Raw genomic sequence first — 17,969 nt, 5'->3', positions numbered from 1 at the left:
GATTAGTGGTCCCTTTGAGTTCGTTATAACCGTAGTTTACTATATTTCAATATAAAGCATTTTGAATAACGGACAAGATATTTCTTCGGCGTGATAGCGCTTCACTCACGTGGCATTCTCGCCGCACCTTTCCGATTGTGACGTTCACACCGAACCATACGATACTGAATTATAATTTGTCAGTCACCGGTTAACGGTACAACCTTGCTTTATCTCAGTTGTGTTAGTTGAGGTATGTTATTTGAGTTGTGTTAGTTGAGGTATGTTAGTTGAGTTGTGTTAGTTGAGGTATGTTATTTGAGTTGTCTTAGTTGAGGTATGTTCTTTGAGTTGTTAGTTGAGGTGTGTTAGTTGAGGTATGTTATTTGATTTGTGTTAGTTGAGGTATGTTAGTTGAGTTGTGTTAGTTGAGGTATGTTATTTGAGTTGTGTTAGTTGAGGTATGTTATTTGAGTTGTGTTAGTTGAAATATGTTATTTGAGTTGTGTTAGTTGAGGTGTGTTAGTTGAGTTGTGTTAGTTGAGGTATGTTAGTTGAGTTGTGTTAGTTCAGGTATGTTAGTTGAGTTGTGTTAGTTGAGGTATGTTATTTGAGTTGTGATATGTATCATTAATCTGTAATCTGCCACGCATCTCTGGTGTCCACATCCTGATAACAAGGAGTGATCGCCTGTGGTATCTGTGTACGATCTCTCTCACAATTGCTATAAAATCATTTACATGACAGCAGTTCCAGGAGTTGTATCGTCGGAGCGCCAGACAAAGATGTATCAAGTTCTCCTGAGTTCATGTAAGTTATGCGCCTCATGTCGTTCCATACTCCCCGTTAAATCACGATTTTAAGGTCACGTGATAACGTTCGCCTGGAACGAGGCCTTATAACACCCTGTGGACGAGTGAACACAAACACTTGTTGAGAAGACGTGTTCCTGCACACCAGCGAGCACCTGTTTTGTATCCTCCTGTCATTTGTCTGAGTTTTAACACAGGAGCCGCCCTAATGGCAGATGTTGGCAAGATCGAGGACAACTTCAAGGAGTACAACGATGCCTCTATCATCACGCAGGTCATGAGACGCTTCGCCCTGGGCTTGCGGGAGCTGGTGTTGGTTGCTGTTGTAGTTGGCATCGTATTGCTGTGTGTTGTGTTTGTCGTTATGTTCGCTGTCACTAAATCTGACGAGGTGGCAGCTCGGGTGGAAGCACAGAGGGGACGCCAGTTTGACAACACATGTTTCACTAAAGCGTGTCTGGATGCTACCAGCTACACCCTCGACAACATGAACTTCAGTGTCAACCCCTGTGACAACTTCTATGAGTATGCGTGTGGTAACTACCGCCTTAAACGCCCCCTAGACGCAGTTAACAAAGACCACAGTCCTCTACGGGATTTATTCTACAAGAACCAACAGAAACTCAGGACACTTCTGGAAGCTCCAGCGAAGCGGAACACCGAGTGGGCGTCGGAGCGGAAGTTAAAGCATGTGTTCCAGTCGTGCATGGATGACTTCACGCTCGAGCAGTTGAAGGGGACGCCGTTCCTGGAGCAGATCTTGAAGCCTCTGGGGGGATGGTACGTCCTCGGCACGTGGGAGGCATCGACGTGGAACCTGAACGGGATTCTGAAAAAAGTCCAGTCTGACTTCTGGGTGGACGCCCTGTGGGCTCCGAGGGTGGGGCAAGATTGGAATGAACCTAAAAAAAGATCGATTGAGGTACGAATAATGAACAACATATGCGATAGTGATGGAGTGAGTGAGTGAGTGTTTTATAGCTGATCTGTTTATATGTCAATGTGTCATAAATATATCGACAAGCATGGATCATTATCACGTATCAGGTGTGTGTTAAATAAATCTTAAACTTTGTAATTCTAAAAGCGACTATCTATATGTGGCACAAGCGTAGACGATAGTGCCATGGCCATCAGTATATATTTATCTTTAACATAACTGTTTTCTTCATATTGCTGACATTAAAGACAACGTTAATGATGTGATTAGTAGCAGTAATAGCTATATTCAAGAACTAGATTATATTAAACTACTATGCAAGAGAAGTACCAAGGTTCTACCGATATTTGCTTCTAATTCATGTTATAACTTACGCCATTGTTATTTTTCTGAAACAATGACATAACTTGACGAAGCCAATATCGTCCTTCACAGCGTTGACCGTGTCCTTAATAGCCTTGACCAACCTCTTCATAGAAATGAAATTGTCTCTTGACCATATTCTTCATATTCTTGACCTTGTCCTTCATAGCGTTGACCTTGTCCTTCAAAACGTTGACCTTGTCCTTCACAGCCTTGACCTTGTCCTTCATAGTCTTGACCTTGTCCTTCACTGTCTTGACCTTTTCAGATATACCCTGCTGGGACCGGGAGGTATATGAGATGGTACTACTACACCGACCCCAGTGCCGTGAAGGTATTGTTGTTGTTGTTGTTGTTGTTGTTGTTGTTGTTGTTGTTATGGATCCAGAGTAACAGGTATCAGTAACCAGTAACGTCATTGATTCGTCTAGCCCTCACTGGATTTCCTTTTAATGCCGCCGTGGTACTACTTGAATATTGTTTACTGCAGCACTAAACAACAACAAACAATCCTGCTGTCTTAGTTGTGTTATGCTGGTTGTCTTTGTGGAACCGTTGTTGTTTTAGTGTTACTGTGGTTGTTTTAGTGTCACTGTGGATGTTTTAAAGGTACAGTGGTGATTTTAGTGTACTGTGGTTGGTGTAGTGTTACTGTGGTTGTTTTAGTGTTACAGTGGTTATTTTAGTGTTACTGGGTATTTTAGTGTTACTGTGGTTGTTTTAGTGTTACAGTGGTTATTTTAGTGTTACTGGGTATTTTAGTGTTACTGTGGTTGTTTTAGTGTTACAGTAGTTATTTTAGTGTTACTGGGTATTTTAGTGTTACTGTGGTTGTTTTAGTGTTACAGTGGTTATTTTAGTGTTACTGGGTATTTTAGTGTTACTGTGGTGAGTTGTTTTAGTGTAACTATGGTTGTTTTAGAGTTACTGTAGTTGTTTTAGTGTAACTATGGTTGTTTTAGAGTTACTGTAGTTGTTTTAGTGTTACCATGGTTGTTTTAGTGTTATTCTGTCAGTTAAGCAGAAAACAAATTATGTATAGGAAACCACTGTCTCCTCAAAGCAGAGATTGATGTTCAGCTGGGCATTTTTTAATTCTACAACCGGTCTTTCAGATTCAGAACGATTACAAGACGTTCATGCGCCGTGTGGCCAGCTTGATAATCAGGGACTCCAACATAACACTGTCTGCTCAGACACAGCAGGAGAGGGTGCAACAGTTTATCACGGACGCCTTCAGCGTGGAGACACACATTGCAAGGGTGGGTAAAGAATCTAACATAACTACAGCAGTGATGACAGGTCCTGGTTTGAGAGAAGAGATTCACAAGCTTGCAAGATTCAGAACACTTTCCACAGATAAATATTGAAATTAGGAGGCTTCTGTCACATACATGTCAATCAGACAGTTATATAAGATTGCATCATTATTGCTTTGTTCTGCTTCGTTACGCGATTTAGAGCTGCCAGATGTTCACGTGTATAGTTGTATACTAACGTCACCTTTCTACGTTAAGCACACAGTGGGATCTCCGGGTTAGAACTGATCCCAAGAAATCCATGTTGGTCTTAAGAAGCGACTTATTGGATCGGTAGGTCAGGCTTCCCTAAACGTGGATCGTTGTTCACAATATCAATCACTCGATTATTTTTAGGCCACCATAATATAGCTGGAATATTGCTGAATGCGAAGTTAAACCCCAAAGACTTCACCTTTTATGGCCTATGATATGAACGAAATGCGTTTCCTCTGTTTCACGTCGTTTGCAGATCGCGTCAGGGACTCAGTGGACCTCGAACCCCTACACTGACACCAACAAGATCTCGCTAGACGATCTCACTACCAGGACAAGGAATGTGGTTAGTTATTATCCCTCTCGGCTCGTCTCAGTCCCCAAGTCCGACCACCATTGGGAAGAAGCCATATTGGAACTACATTCCGCCACGTGACTATCACGTAGCAAACCTGGTTGCAGTCATAACCTTGATTTTTTTCTGTGAGATTTTTCTATAAATCAAATAACGTATTAATTTCTGTTAATCCTTCAAAAACAGGTAATCAAAACCGCTTCCCACGTTACACGAACTACATGCAGCGGGATCTGGCGGTACACGTACCTCTGAATTATGGGTATTTATGGGAATTATGGTCTTGTGTAGGTAGCGGCATAAGCGCCATTCTGGATCTTCAGGGTGATGTTATTACCAAAACGAAAGTCCACATCGCACTTGACGGACGATGCAATGCGCAGTGTGTGTGTGTCTCTGTGTGTCTGTGTGAGATTGGGGAAGGAGGGCGAGAGATTATAGGGTCTGTTTGGCTTGTCAAGTGCAGTTTAGACATCACTCAACTTAACATTTATGATTTGCTGCGAAAAGGGCGAATAGATTGTACCGCTCGGTTGAATGTAGGTGTATCATGCGACCTTAAGACCAAAACAATATACGCGAAGTGGCCTAATGGCTTCAGATAAGCGGACAATCTTTAATGTCCGTTCTTGTTTCTTGCAACCGATTACCCTACTCGACAGATTAAGGAGGACGAAAGATTGTTGAATTTAAAATCTGCTGTGATTTAGGAAGTAAACGTCGCAAACACATGAACTATACATTACCAGATGTGCCCTTATATACACCACATAACTTCTACAAAATGTTTCAGGACTTGTTTATTGTTACAGATTGACTGGAAACAACAGATGACGTATCTCTTCAACGATGCCGGAGTGAGCGGCAGCACCGAAGTTGCCGTGTACAATTTCAACTACCTCACACACATCGCTGACGTCATCAACAACATCAGTGCGGCTGATAGGGCGAGGTTAGGCCGTTGTACAAATACGCTTCTGGCTTTCCTCCCACATTATGCTGACACGCCATGATATAACTGTAATACTGTTAAATGCGGCGTTAAACCCAACTCACTCACTCACTCTCTTGCTATAGACACCATGGCGATTCCAAGAGAACTAACTCACCACAGTTAGAACCTTACGTTAGTGTGCTTCTAACATAACAGTGAGTGAATTATGAACACACAATGGTACTTAATCGTACTTAATGAGGCAATGGGACACCTAATCGCCAGGATGGGACTCAGCCCCGAAAAGTACGAGAATCTGTACTTTACTGAGAAATATTCCAGCTGTATCACGGAGGTACACATCCGGGCCTAAGATGTGACTGGTTCACGCTCTGACCACTGGGAAACACAAACGCACCATGGGAGCAGTGTGTTCACTGAGTGTTGAGATAATCCGCCACTAAGTTGGGTCGGGTGGCGAGGCTCGGTGAATTGGTTTCATCGTAACCAGATGGTTTCGGAAGCTGCTCATACTATCAACCACTGGTTTCTGCAGTCCAGACTCGATTAATTACAGGCGGCGCGATTAAGGTGGACTATTGATGACTATTGCTTTCAAATCTTCGAAAGGCATTAAGAAGTGATACACATAGGGAAGAGAATATACGGATGTCAACTTCTTTATTATGAAGAACACAACGTTTCGGAGTATATACTCACTCCTTCACCTGAGGAGTAATCTTGTGTTCCTCATAATGAAGAAGTTGACATCCATAAATTCTCTTCCTCATTGCTTTCCGGGGCGGTCGGGTAGCCTGGTGGTTAAAACGTTCTCTCGTCACGCTGAAGACCCGGGTTCGATTCCCGACATGGGTACAATGTGTGAAGCCCAGCCGTGATATTGCTGGAATATTGCTAAAAGCGGCGTACAACCATACTCACTCACTCACTCACTCACTCATTGCCTACAACACTAAACTGACACCTGTTTCAGAACACTGCACAACTACCTGATGTGGCGTGTGATGGAGATGTACGTGCAGGACCTGTCCACGGAGTACGTCCACGCCAACAGAGAGGTGTACGTCGACATCACCGGCTACAGGGAGTTCCAGGGGAAGTGGAGGTACTGCTTCTACTACAGCAACGGGAGACTCCCGGACGCCATGGCGGCTCTCTTTGTGGCGGACCACTTCGCAGACCAGAACAAAGCAAAGGTTGCTGTCATGTACTTGACGCTTCTATTATTGTAGTAGTTGTAGTAGTAGTAGTAGTGGTGGTGGTGGTAGTAGTGGCAGTAGTTGTTGTAGCAGTATTTGTTTCAGTAGTAGCAATGGTGGTAGTAGTAGTAGTAGTAGTAGTAGTAGTAGTAGTACTAGTAGTAGTCACCCGATCCCGTTAGTCGCGCGACAAGCACAGATGCGGATCCTATTTTACCCTGGATCTTCACGGGTCTGGTGATGGTGGTAGTAGTAGTAGTAGTAGTAGTAGTAGTCGTAGTAGTAGTAGTAGTAGTAGTGGTGGTGGTGGTGGTGGTGGTGATGGTGGTTGTAGTAGTAGTAATTGTAGTTCTAGTCGTTGTAGTCGTGGCAGTAGTAGTCGTAGTAGTAGTAGTTATTGTTGTCGTATGCCTGTATATATTATATCAGCTGTTTCTGTCAGGTCATTGACATCACGTCAACCACCAAGCAGGCGTTGGGGGATCTACTCCAGGCCACGCCCTGGCTGGACGACAAGACAAGGGCCTATGCTGAGAGTAAGGTAGGCTGGTCGAGTGAGTGAGTATGGTTTTACGCCGCTTTTAGCAATATTCCAGCAATATCACGACGGGGGACACCAGAAATGGGCTTCACACATTGAGCCCATGTCGGGAATCGAACCCGGGTCTTCGGCGTGACGAGCGAACGCTTTAACCACTAGGCTACCCGACCGCCCGGTAGGCTGGACGATAAGACGAGGGTCTATGCTGAGAGTACGGTAGGCTGGACGACAAGACGAGGGCCTATGCTGAGAGTACGGTAGGATGGACGACAAGACGAGGGTCTATGCTGAGAGTACGGTAGGATGGACGACAAGACGAGGGCCTATGCTGAGAGTACGGTAGGCTAGACGACAAGACGAGGGCCTATGCTGAGAGTACGGTAGGCTGGACGACAAGACGAGGGCCTATGCTGAGAGTACGGTAGGCTGGACGACAAGACGAGGGCCTATGCTGAGAGTACGGTAGGCTAGACGACAAGACGAGGGCCTATGCTGAGAGTAAGGTAGGCTGGACGACAAGACGAGGGTCTATGCTGAGAGTACGGTAGGCTGGACGACAAGACGAGGGCCTATGCTGAGAGTATAGTAAGCAAGTTGTCAAGACAAGGGTCTATTGTCAGTGTTAGCAAACAATATGTCGATAAAAACCTTATTTGTTTGTTTTTTCAGTTTAGTGGGATATTTCACTGTATCCGACTTCACTATAATCAACTTTGTTATAACCAACTTCACTATAACCGATTGCACTGTAACCGATTGCACTGTAACCGACTGCACTGTAACCGACTCCATTATATCCGGGGATAAATTGTTATGTTTGAAGGTGAAGGCCACGACGTTCAAGCTCGGCTACCCTGATTATATCGTGAACCAGGACAGCGTCGACAGCATCTACAACCAGGTAGTAGTAGTAGTAGTAGTAGTAGTAGTAGTAGTAGTAGTAGTAGTAGTGGTTGTTGTTGTTGTTGTTGTTGTTGTTGTTGTAGTAGTAGTAGTAGTAGATTAAAATAAACATGCAGCAAAGAGGGTTTGGGTGATCCTGGCACAGTCAGGCTCATCATCAGCTCATTACCCTTGACCCCTCTACACGCAGCCCAGGAAGCGCTGCCTAGTCAAACCCACCCAGAACTTTTCGGAGAATGTGAAGACCCCCCAACGCTTGAGCCTTCTGCGTTACCCAGATTGTCAGAAGGGCTGTATTCCTGGTAGCAAACCCGGGTACTCTCCCAATGTCAGTCAGTCGACAGATTGGGAGGTACCAAACCTAAGGCACCGAGAAGAATGGGGAGTCGGACAACTTGGGAGGCGAGCGTGACATTTCGAAAGCGAGGTCTGCATATTTGTTTTTCCCCGAATCTTGTCAATCACATCAGTGTCAAAAGGGACAGAAAATTCAATGATATACATGCTTTCATTGGATTTATCAAAAAGGACAAGATCAGGTTTGTTGGCCTGGATACGTCTGAGGCTGTAAATGGGCCTATTTCTAAGAATTTTGTATTTATCATTCTCCATGACGCCCTCTACATATTCTTGGTCGTACCATGGGTGGACCTCTTTGTCAAAACCACAAGCCTGGCGAAGACGGCAATAAAATGATCGAGCCACTCCTTCATGTCGCTTAAGATACTGTGTTTGTGACAAAGCTGGGCATCCACTGACAATGTGTTGGACAGTCTCATTAAATTCATTACATCATCTACATTTTATATTTACATTTTCACGCAAAATCACACATTGACGGTTTCGAGTGGGAAGGGACTGGTCCTGAGCCAGAAAGCCTTCTGTTTCACTTTTTAGGCCAGCCGACCTCACCCAGGCGAAGGACTCTGCAGGGTTGCTGAGCTTCTCAACACACTGCACATAAACTCGATGCAGTGGTCGTTCAGATAGACTCTCCTTGAAAAACTGAGTCTGGGCCGACTTGATGTGGCACTTCACTTGGTTGACACTAATTTCTGTACCGCCAAGCAGTACAGATCCATCAACCTAATCAACACTGACATTATTATTATCATGTTGTAGCTGCAGATTAACGGGTCCGACTGGTTCGGGAACATCCTCCGCATCAACCAGTTCCACAAGACCCGCTGGAACAAGGAGCTCCGGGAAGGCGAGGACCGGAAGCGGTGGTACTTCCGGGCGTTTGACACCAACATGGCGGTGTGGTGGTACTGGAACCAAGTCGTGGCGCCCGCGGGGTTGCTTCAGTTCCCCTTCTACGACTACCACATGCCCCACTTCTACACGTTTGGGTCTTTTGGGTCCCTCTTGGGACATTATGTCCTGCACATCGTTGATGAATGGGGTACGTTTCTTTGTTTGTTAGTTTGTTTGTTTGTTTGTTTGTTGTTTAACGCCGCACTCAGCAATATTCCACCTAAATGGCGGCGGTCTGTAAATAATCGAGTCTGGACCAGACAATCAAGTGATTGACATCATGAGCATCGATCCACGCAATTGGGATCAGCGAGACTGACCACCCGATCTCGTTAGTCGCTAATTGGGTACGAAGATATTCGACTGAAAGGACTTGTTGTGCCTTTAGTCATTGATGAGGATGTGCAGAATTCTGTGCCTAACGTCTAGTTCGATTTTTAGATTTCCCCAAATCAACATACATGGTTTGCTGGCACCAAACCCGTGCTCACGCGGCACCAAGGAGTGAATGTCTGCGACAAATGGCTCCTTGACCCTTTTTCTCCAACAATAACCTGACACCCTGTGATATATATGAAAATTGCTTAAACAGCGTTAAACCAAAGTCACGCCCTCACATAACTTGACTGGGTCAATTTATAGGTCGCACCTGGGACAAAGATGGCGAATATATGGGCGCCAATACAGAATGGTGGACGAACGCCACCATGACGTCATACGGCGACGTCAAACAGTGCATGATCGACGCCCTCACCAACAAAACACAGGGGCCTGTGGTCAGACCTGATGGAAAGAAAGTCGATGTACGTACGTAATCACATTGTGTTGTGGGGCGTCTTATCATAACATTTGTGTGGACGTAGGTAGTAATCGTTTTGTTTGTTTGTTGCCGCACCCAGCCATACCGCATCTATAAGACGCTTCAACCTCTGTACCACACAAACCACGATGACACGCATCAACCAAGTCACCGAGTCTTTCCACCTGTTCCATTAAGTCGCCTCGAACGACCAGCATAGTTTCCTGGGAACCGATTAATCTAACACGGAATTCACACAGGGAGAGGGGTTTGTGGGGGGTTTGTGCGTGGCGTGGCGTGGCGTGGCGTGGCGTGGCGTGGCGTGGCGTGGCGTGGCGTGGCGTGGCGTGGCGTGGCATGGCGTGGCGTGGCGTGGCGTGGCGCGGCGAGGCGTGGCGGGGCGGGGCGGGGCGGGGCGGGGCGAGGCGGGGCGGGGCGAAGCGTGGCGGGGCGTGGTGTTGTGTAGTGAAGTGTGGTGCATATTGGCAAGTGTGTCGAGATGAAGTTTTGTTGACGGCTAAACGGCCCAAACTATCATAATACAAACCAAGTTCACCAATTTCATAAATGTCTCACTTACGTTAACTTTATTCAAGTGTTCATACATATCCTGTTATGTCAGGCGAGGCACCCACCCACACACACATGATGTGGGAGGCGGCCGTCCTATTGACAACCAGTATTAAGCCGTGACGCTGCATCAACGGTGTCGGTTTCGTCATCATCAACAGTCTTCCTCAACGTCATTAACCGTCAAAGTTTAAACTCCGTGTATGTTGTGTATTATGAAAATTGAGTTGTTTTCCTTATAGATGCCCATTAACGCCGCCGGAGTAGCTACAGAAACTATCGCCATCACTTCGGGAGTCCATCTCTCTTACAAGGTACATTCCGAGCCATGGACAAATTCCCCTAATAATAGTAAGACGTGGTGTCAATTTGTAACTGTAACACATAATATTGACAGACTGACTATCTATCAGATCCAATCATTGTGGCCCACTGTGTTGTGTGTTCTCCAGGCATATCAGCTGTGGCTGAGTCAGAAGGGGATGGAGAAGACTGCGCCCAATGGGAAGAATCTCAGCAATGAGAAGCTGTTCTTCATTTCATTTGCCCAGGTAAAGATCACCACCATATGGTCGTCAGTCAGATTGTGTGACCAGGTAAAGATCACCACCATATGGTCGTCAGTCAGATTGTGTGTCCAGGTAAAGATCACCACCATATGGTCGTCAGTCAGATTGTGTGTCCAGGTAAAGATCACCACCATATGGTCGTCAGTCAGATTGTGTGTCCAGGTAAAGATCACCACCATATGGTCGTCAGTCAGATTGTGTGTCCAAGTAAAGATCACCACCATATGGTCGTCAGTCAGATTGTGTGACCAGGTAGAGATCACCATATGGTCGTCAGTCAGATTGTGTGTCCAGGTAAAGATCACCACCATATGGTCGTTAGTCAGATTGTGTGCCCAGGTAAAGATCACCACCATATGGTCGTCAGTCAGATTGTGTGTCCAGGTAAAGATCACCACCATATGGTCGTCAGTCAGATTGTGTGACCAGGTAAAGATCACCACCATATGGTCGTCAGTCAGATTGTGTGACCAGGTAAAGATCACCACCATATGGTCGTCAGTCAGATTGTGTGACCAGGTAAAGATCACCATATGGTCGTTAGTCAGATTGTGTGCCCAGGTAAAGATCACCACCATATGGTCGTCAGTCAGATTGTGTGACCAGGTAAAGATCACCACCATATGGTCGTCAGTCAGATTGTGTGCCCAGGTAAAGATCACCACCATATGGTCGTCAGTCAGATTGTGTGTCCAGGTAAAGATCACCCCCATATGGTCGTCAGTCAGATTGTGTGTCCAGGTAAAGATCACCACCATATGGTCGTCAGTCAGATTGTGTGACTAGGTAAAGATCACCATATGGTCGTTAGTCAGATTATGTGCCCAGGTAAAGATCACCACCATATGGTCGTTAGTCAGATTGTGTGTCCAGGTAAAGATCACCACCATATGGTCGTCAGTCAGATTGTGTGTCCAGGTAAAGATCACCCCCATATGGTCGTCAGTCAGATTGTGTGACCAGCCATGTGTGTAAGACGTCAACGTGCATTAAATGTATATAAATTGCCAATGCAAGAGAATACCCATCCTAGGATTTCTGCCGAAACCGATTCAACTTGGCGTAATAGGGCTAATAGCTGTGGAAATTATATGAATAGAACACCGAAAATCAGTGACTACACCAGGTAAATAAGTCGAATGCCTGTCCTACCGGTAGCACATGCCATTCGTACAATTTACAAGCTCACGCTATCGAATACTGAAAAATACAAATCTTTCCATTAAGGGGTTTATTCTATGTAAAAGTCGCGATGTTTCCCTTTGAAGATATAATTAAACCAAATGCCCAACCTGGCAGCTTATTTATTCAGACATCAAACAGACCAGGTATTCTCTGTTGATGGAAATAATCCAAAATGCCTGCCATCAACGATGTCAAACTGAAAGGGCTTCAACAACCATCATGTGGAGATGGTGCCAACGTTATGGATGATGTTACTTCCGTTGCCATTGTTAAGAGGTTGGCTCTGGAGTTCGAGAAGGGGAGAGGAAGTGTGGAAGGGGATCTAATACCAATTACTGCAACCATTGACGAAACTGTTAATAAAAAACATCATATGATTGTGGATGATCAACGACTCACCACACATCGCCCAGCCAGTGTAGCGAGCACCGAGAGAGTTGAGAACATCCTGAGGAATGAACTGGGCATAACAACGGTTTCAGCACGCTGGGGTCAAAGGCTTCTGACTCCTCATCAGAAACACCCCGGGCTCCTCATCTCTCGTGTAGATGTATGGCGTATTGAAGCAGGCACGGGTGATTGTGTGAGCGATCTGTAACCATGCCTGAGTCGCCACAATAAGACCAAACAACTGCCGCCTCCTTCGAAGAAAGCAAAGTCTGTTCCATCAGCTGACAAGGTGATCATGATGGCTTCGGTTGTCTGTGTTTCCGAAGGAATACGATCATTAAAGGATGTTCTGCTGAGGCACCTGCGTGAGAACATCGTGGCAGAACGTAGTGGAAAACTCACTCCAAGCCTGCAAATCCACCAGGCTAATGCGCCCGCACAAAAGCCTGTTTTTGTCATGGTGGCAAAGCGTGAATGTGACATTGGATGTCCACCTTTTCCCCAACTTGAAGAAAGAACCGTCTGGCAAGCAAATGATGATGACGCTGCTCCTGCTGTGGAGGACTCCAACACCACCAGGAGGAAGCCTTCAACAACTGGGGATCGTTCTAGACCTCGGAGGGGATTATGTTGAAATATAAGTAGCATCACTGCGTTTAAGTCTGGACCCAAGGCGTACCTTTCTGAGCGCTACAACTGAATGTGTATATTTATATTATCTGTCCCCTCTCTGTGGTATATAGGTACATATGTTGTGTTGAGCATGTCCCTCGCTGACGCGGAAGTTTGCTCTATAGTAGAAGTAGTAGTAGTAATAGTAGTAGTAGTAGTAGTAGTAGTGAGTGAGTGGGGTTTAACGCCGCTTTTAACAGTATTCCAGTTATATCACGGCGTGTCAGCTTAATGTGGGAAGAAAGCCCAAAGTGATGCACGTCTTAGACGTTTACCACTTCGGTGAAACCCACGAGCACGGGTATGGTGCTGACAAACCTAGAAAAATAATCGGGGCGAACCGGGATTCGAACCCACAATCATAGGTTTCTGGCGTGCCTAAGGGACGCAACTCTGCACAGCGAATCGCGACACCTTAGACGACTGGGCCACCCGTGCCCCCAGTAGTAGTAGTAGTAGTAGTAGTAGTAGTAGTAGTAGTAGTAGTAGTAGTAGTAGTAGTAGTAGTAGTAGTAGTAGTAGTCTGTCATAGTTAGGGTCATAGTTTTTAGCCATCCCTCGTTTACGTTTTCTCTTATTTATTTACTCTGTGCGTTTTAAGATAAAGCAACAAAACCCTTTCCGTATCTTATAGAAATCTCTGAAAAGAGCAGAGTCGATGGTACGATTCCGAATATATCATAAGCATGTGTTTATGAATCACTATCAAACAGTCATGATACCAGGTGTTTGCGAAAAGGTGAGCGTATTCTGCCCAACCGGTGTCATCCGTCACAAACACATGTACAGGCAAGTCAATTGAGAAATGTTTCAGTCTTGAACCTGCTCCGTGTTTCAGATGTACTGCTATAACACAGACAACGAGCTGATGTACCGGAGGCTGCGGTTTGGGTACTACCTGCTGGGAGACACGAGGTAGGGGGTATTTGCAACAACACGAGTGGGTTATCTATTCTTAAAGAGCAACGTGGAAGAAGTTATCAGAGAGAAACTCTACAGCAGATGGAACCTGGGATGCTCGCAGTCATGCGTCTCTACATCCTATCGTTATGCGCCGCTATAAACTTATGTCAAGTGGTGTAGCCCCATCTTTTTAAAATTAATAGTATATATAGCAAACATATAGATAGATGGATGGATGGATAGATATATAGATGGATGGGTGGATAGAGAGATAGATGGATGGATGGATAGATATATGGATGGATGGATGGATGGATAGAGAGATAGATGGATAATTTTGTGTTAATTTATTTTCCAGGGTGAACACAGCTTTGGGTCAACTCAAAGAATTCAGTCAAACATTTGGCTGCGGCCCAACGTCAAACATGAATCCCCCTAACAAGTGCACCCTGTACTGACGCCACACGTGACCCCACACACACCCATACACCCCTGACAAGTACACCCTGTAATGACGTCACATGTGACCCTCCATCCACTCACCCCCTCCCTGACAAGTGCACCCCGTACTGACGTCACTCATGACCCTCCCGACAAGTGCATCCTGTACTTACGTCACATACCACCCCCTAATAGGTGCACCCTGTACGGACGTGTTTTGACGTTGATACGGAGTTATATACGTCATCGTGACGTCACGATGCCTCAGTCTGACGTCATCACAACAATCTATTCACGGAGTTATACAACATCTAAGGAATGGTGCTATACACGTGATCACTCTAGTGTCTGTACAACAATGTACAATGCGCACTACTTCTCAAATAGTATACAACAACAGCCATCTGCAATAACCTCCACATCTACGCGGAAAGACTATAATGAACCCTGTATGCATGATAAAGACCACTTGCCCGCGGTCTGTCTGTGATAATAGTGCTGCTGGTGTTATCACTGCCTTGTCGGCACTGACTTCGACGGAGTTCATGGTTCACCATATATACAAATATGTAATGTTGTACATAAAAATGTATTTATTTCTTGATTCTTCTGTATTTGTATATCGTCAAATATTAAAAAAACATTTTTCTAATTATTTATATTTGCCGATTTATTTAACATTATTACATCAGATATGTACTGGCCAGGTTGACAACATAGGCGTTTCACAACATGCACCTGACAGAGGTGTTGGGATATTTACCTTTGATCTCATGAAATATTTATTCTAGCACGTTACGTATGTGGATATTAAAGTGGACATCACACAGACATCACGTGACTTACACACGCCCCCTAGCGAATAATTGATATCGAATGTCTAATGATCGTTATTCAACATATGCAGAATAGCGGCCCTAGATTCGTCAAGGGGGTCCCATTACACCCGTACTATTCTCTCCATTGTCCCCGGTGTGATGGGGTTTAGAGTTACACTAAACAGCCGACCAGCAATGAATCTTCTAGCTGTGATAATGTCCTGATTTCTCTACAGGAGGTCGTTACACATCAATCCATGGATTGTTCAATGTTAAGATAGATAGTTCTTATGACCCCACTTGGTGTCATTATGACAGGGATTAAAATTAAAGCTACAGTGATAATCACACCTATAACAAAAGTTATTGTGTTTTGTTGTAACAAGGAAGCATCTACATAATAAATGATAACAAACGATCGGGACATTCAAAGCATCTTTCCGTTTGGTATCTCGCACGTTCTAGAATAACAGTAACATTCCTCGATGACAATCGGACGAATCACCAAACAGCAGCTTGTAAATGATGATATTTTCACTGTTTGCCAAATATTAATATTAAATTGCAAGGCGCATCTTTGATAAGGAAATTACTATCTCCGTGAATATAAATATTTACGTCTATATCAATGATTGGTAGATGTGATAATAATAATATTAACATGCGCATTAATAATGCGACAAAGTCACACCTTAAAGCATCCTCAAAGCGCTATGTGTAGAACGCCTCTTTTATACCTTAAATATAGTTATAAAATGTAAGAGAGAGTGTATTAAGTATTAGATTATTTTGTTAAACTCACTTAATACAGTTTAATTAATTTGATTAATGGGGTGCCCACTGTTACTTACTAGGTGTACATATCATCTGTCAGCTGGTTGATTCAGACAGACAGACAGACAGACATTTATTCAATATAAGGCAACTGGCCCCAATTACATCAGCATAGCAGAGATATGGCCATCTGCACAAATGAAACGCTATACATAACACACACAGAAATAAATGTGTATTAACACCAAGAATAATTGGAGGAAGAGTATTTCTTATTCGATTTACCTTCCGCAAGAATACACTTATGTTGTGCAATATTTCATAATCTTGTGATGAAATCAGGTTGATGAAAGAGCGTATGGTTGGGAGGTTATATATTTACCCAATAAGTTATTTCTTGGGATATTATAAAGTTCAAACACAAACAAAATATGCAATTCATATTCAATTAAAGATTTTCCCTTACATGGATATTATGAACAACAGCGTCTTTCTTCATTTGGAGTAGAATAGAGTCCTCCTGTATTTTCTGCAGTGTTTAAGTTGCTGCATCTGAAGCGTGATAAAATCGTTCTAAGATGAGATGGCTGAAGGATATGTTAGTTGGGTTCAGTGTTTAAAAGTGATTTAAAATGTTTATAAGAGTATGAGTCTAATAGGTTGTTGCCTTTGTCGCACCAGGTTTGCTGTAAATTATAAAAGAGTCTCTGCTTGTATCTGTTTGCCTACTGCCTGGGATATCCATGCAAACCGAAAAATCCAAATTTAAATACAATGTTGTTAATATGGGCGGCCCTCGTAGTCCTGTCAGTATCGCCCAACGCAGTGAGGATTCAAGATGCATGGATCGTCACTGGCACGCTGAATCACATCTAAGAAGTTACCAGACAATAAATACATACACCACGATTTCTGTTTTCTTTTGGTATTGAAATACAGTAGAAAATAAATTTCAAGTATACTTGATACATGCCTCATAGTGACGCATTCATCTTATCACAACTATGAGGTCAATGTCAGGTTAGACTGAAGCACCCAATTAGTTTAGTTGCGTGTGTGTTCCGTTTCATGAACAAATGTGTCATGTCAAATAAAAAGTAACAGGTGCTTCATAATCAGATCCACAAAGAACCTCATATAGTTAAAAAAAAGTTTGTTTGGGAAATTTGGGCTGAATTTGTGATTCGGGTTTGGCAACAATTCGACAGACGCTATATTGAAATTCATCATACAAAACGCCAATTTTGTGCCATCTACTTTTTTAGATGTACAGGTAGGGTTAGTTATGTCAGTGTTGGCCACTGTATACAACTGTATACATAGTGCTGGTGTGGGAAGTTTGGACTTTATCAAGGCATAGTTAGATGGTGTTTACATGATGTAACCGACACCCTGTACCAGGTGCCTTGATCTTCTAGCTCTGTAGGGGTGAAGTTGGCGTATTGTGCCATCTTGATCACATTCTGTTGACAAGTGATCCTTACAGGATCCATATTAAGGAAAGATTGTGTTGATATCCATGGCACCCAAAGCTATTAAATATATTTCATTCCAATTTTCCTCCTATTACGGACAAAAAGTTTCGCATACACACCACGTGACTTCTATACGCCCCGGGGTCAAGAGGTCACCCTCAACGTAGACGGAATAGTGAACGGTGATTCGACAAGGAGATCTCCTTTCCCATATACTATTGTCTTCACTTGCACGGGAAACTGTGTAAACATGCATGCTGTACGCACGCTCTCCGTGGGTGATGTCCAGAGTATACATTGTATCAGCATATTGGAGGTAAGTCCCACGTGGCCCTGAAACACTATACGTCCGAGTGTTACATTGTTACACGGGGCGCCCTGTGTCGAGGGTCGTTGTAACCGAGACATTGTTGTAAGCGACGGCTACAAGGTACACTTGCAATCACATCCACGTCAGCCTATCAACGCTTACTACACTGGTAACCAGATATAAGTTTCTTCATCCGATTATAATTGATGAAGTGATATATTTCTAAAATGTTGCAATGACAAGCT

General features: G+C 44.1%; 1 protein-coding gene across 1 annotated transcript; it reads left to right on the top strand.

Moving 5' to 3' along the window:
• Window positions 1–999: 999 nt before the first annotated feature.
• On the top strand, window positions 1,000–14,364 carry LOC139461692 (endothelin-converting enzyme homolog). The gene is made up of 14 exons (XM_071243153.1): window positions 1,000–1,713; window positions 2,363–2,428; window positions 3,210–3,356; window positions 3,865–3,954; window positions 4,776–4,915; window positions 5,892–6,114; window positions 6,560–6,658; window positions 7,482–7,559; window positions 8,684–8,966; window positions 9,461–9,621; window positions 10,430–10,501; window positions 10,640–10,738; window positions 13,842–13,918; window positions 14,265–14,364. The coding sequence occupies exons 1-14, from the start codon at window positions 1,000–1,002 to the stop codon at window positions 14,362–14,364; spliced, it is 2,349 nt and encodes a 782-aa protein (XP_071099254.1).
• The last annotated feature ends 3,605 nt before the right edge of the window (window positions 14,365–17,969 follow it).

Source organism: Haliotis cracherodii, unplaced genomic scaffold, assembly GCF_022045235.1.
Source record: "Haliotis cracherodii isolate W230 unplaced genomic scaffold, xgHalCrac1.p SCAF_15, whole genome shotgun sequence".
In the NCBI taxonomy this organism is placed as follows: domain Eukaryota; kingdom Metazoa; phylum Mollusca; class Gastropoda; order Lepetellida; family Haliotidae; genus Haliotis; species Haliotis cracherodii.
Note: the sequence above shows the minus strand (reverse complement) of the source record. Positions and strands in the feature narration are given on the sequence as shown.